The sequence below is a fragment of the Neolamprologus brichardi genome, chromosome 18 (genome assembly GCF_056152115.1).
Source record: "Neolamprologus brichardi isolate AB-2024 chromosome 18, ASM5615211v1, whole genome shotgun sequence".
NCBI classification, from domain to species: domain Eukaryota; kingdom Metazoa; phylum Chordata; class Actinopteri; order Cichliformes; family Cichlidae; genus Neolamprologus; species Neolamprologus brichardi.
Window position 1 is genome coordinate 7,989,645 of NC_142121.1, and position 2,453 is coordinate 7,992,097.

Sequence of the window (2,453 nt, forward strand, 5' to 3'; positions counted from 1 at the left end):
TTACATTTTCATGTGGAGAAATATTTTAGTAAATCAAAATGATGATGAGCAGTGATAGCCTCCATAAACAGTCACAGGAAAGATCTCCTTTAAAAACTCAGAAACATCAAGAGAACAACTAGAAGATGTGGAGGTACCACCCATAATGTTTGACTGACAGCTGATCTCTGTGCAGAAATGATGGAGAGAAAATAAAATGAAACTAAAATACAGATTTAAACCCACAATATGAAAGACTTCAGTCTATTTCACTTTAATCAACTCAGCAGTGTCTCCATAATTATAGTAAAGCCTCAGTCCAGCATAGAGCGGCTGAGTGAATGTGGTCTGGACTCTGTGGAGGAGAGTCATGGTTTCAGAGACGCTGTAGAAGGACAAAATACCTGCTCTGTGATCCAGGTACACTCCTACTCTGGAGGAACGAGGACCTGAGACACGAGTTTGGATGTTGTTGTACCAAAATGTATAACTGTTGTTCAAAAAATCTAATGACCAAGATTTGTCATTAAGTCCAAATAAACATTCATTACCCCATCCTTTTCTGCTGATATTCTTGTATGCGACTGCTACTCGAACTCCTCTCCCTCTCCACTCCACCTCCCAGTAACAACGTCCAGTCAGACTCTCTCTACTCAGGACCTGAAACCTGTCAGTGAATCTGTCTGGATGATCAGAATAAGACTGTTGTTGATTCACTGCTGTTGCTTTTCTGTTCCCCTCTGATAATAACAGCTTTTTGTTTGCTGTGTTTGGATCCAGTGTGATTTCACATGAATATTTTAAGAATCCAGCTCTGGTCTTTGGCTCTGGTGGATCTGACAGTGAAACATCCACTTCAGTGACTGTCAGTGAGATGTTTGTCCATTCGTCTCTCAGAATGTCCTGTAGTTTATCTCTGACCTCTGACACAGCTGCTGTCACATCCTCAAAGTAGCTCAGAGGACGGATATTGATGCTGGATGAGTCTGTAGACTCACTGAGTGCTGACAGTGAGGGGTAGTTGTGTAGAAACTGGATGTGATCCTCTGTGTGTGAGAGCTGCTTCAGCTCAGCATCTTTCCTCTTCAGCTCAGTGATCTCCTGCTCCAGCTTCTCCTGAAGCTCTTTGACTCGACTCACTTCAGTTTCCTGCTGGGATCTGATCTGCTGCTTCACATCAGAGCTTCTTTTCTGGATGAGATGGATCAGCTCAGTGAAGATCTTCTCACTGTGCTCCACTGTTTGATCAGCAGACTGATTGATGGCCTCCACCTCCTGTTGAAGCAGCTTCACATCTTTCTCTCTGTCCTGGATTCTCTGCTGGATGTTTTGTCGACTCACCTCCAGCTCTCTCTGCCTCTCAGTCCTTTCTGCTGCAGCTGAGACTGTGTCGTGGCCTTTATGTTCATCCACAGAGCAGAGATAACAGATACTCTGCTGATCAGTACGACAGAACATCTTCATCACCTCATCATGACGAGAGCAGATGTTCTCCTGGAGCTTCTTGGAGGGCTCCACCAGCTTGTGTTTCTTGAATGTAGGTGAATCATAATGAGTCTGAAGGTGTTTCTCACAGTAAGATGCCAGACAGACTAAACAGGACTTGAAGGCTTTCATTTTTCTTCCAGTGCAGACATCACAGGCCACATCTTCAGGTCCAGCATAGCAGTGATCAGCAGGAGCAGCTTGGAGTCCAGTCTTCTTCAGCTCCTCCACTAAATCTGCTAACATGGTGTTTTTCACCAGGACAGGCCTCGCTGTGAAAGTCTGTCTGCACTGAGGGCAGCTGTAGATCTTCTTCTTTTCCTCTTCATCCCAGAAGCTTTTAATACAGTTCATGCAGTAGCTGTGTCCACAGGGAATAGTCACCGGATCCTTCAGTAGATCCAAACAGACTGAACAGCAGATTTTTGTTTGATCCATTTGATTCATGTGCTGTGCCGTTTCACCGTCTCTCAGTGACTGTCAGACAGTTTTACTTCCTCTGAACAGAAACAACCTCTGTGCTCTGAAGGGAAACAGATCTCTGCTCTTTTTCACCTCCTACAGGAAATGAGGCTCACCAGCAACTGCATTTACACCATGTTGTTTAGACCCATCCTGATACAGACACATCTGTGAAGGGAGGCTCCAAGAACTCATAAAATGCTTATTTTATGAGTTCCAGGGTGTGTTCTGTTTCATTTACAGTATGTAGTAAAGAACTTTGACCTACCTAACCTTGTTAATTTTTAACTTTGCTTCTACAAAATGTCTTGTGTTAATGAGTTAATGAAAGCGTACTTCTTGATTGATTTAAGTTAAAAGGAAATCATTTTCTTTCAGCACATAGACACAGCATGGTGGTATAAGGACACTGACAAAATTGTGTAAAAAGCTGCATCTGGTCAGAAGGAAAAAACAAAAACACACAAACTTGGAAGCGTTAGCTGGATTGTACAAAATGACAATGCACAGATGCAAGGATAACATGG

At 43.2% G+C, this 2,453-nt stretch overlaps 1 protein-coding gene across 1 annotated transcript; it reads right to left on the reverse strand.

Annotated features, from left to right (window-relative positions):
• Nucleotides 1-227: 227 nt before the first annotated feature.
• Nucleotides 228-1,902, reverse strand: LOC148097598 (tripartite motif-containing protein 16-like). The gene has a single exon (XM_087832213.1). It carries the CDS (start codon nucleotides 1,900-1,902, stop codon nucleotides 244-246), a length of 1,659 nt encoding a protein of 552 aa, XP_087688339.1. The 3' UTR covers nucleotides 228-243.
• Nucleotides 1,903-2,453: the final 551 nt, after the last annotated feature.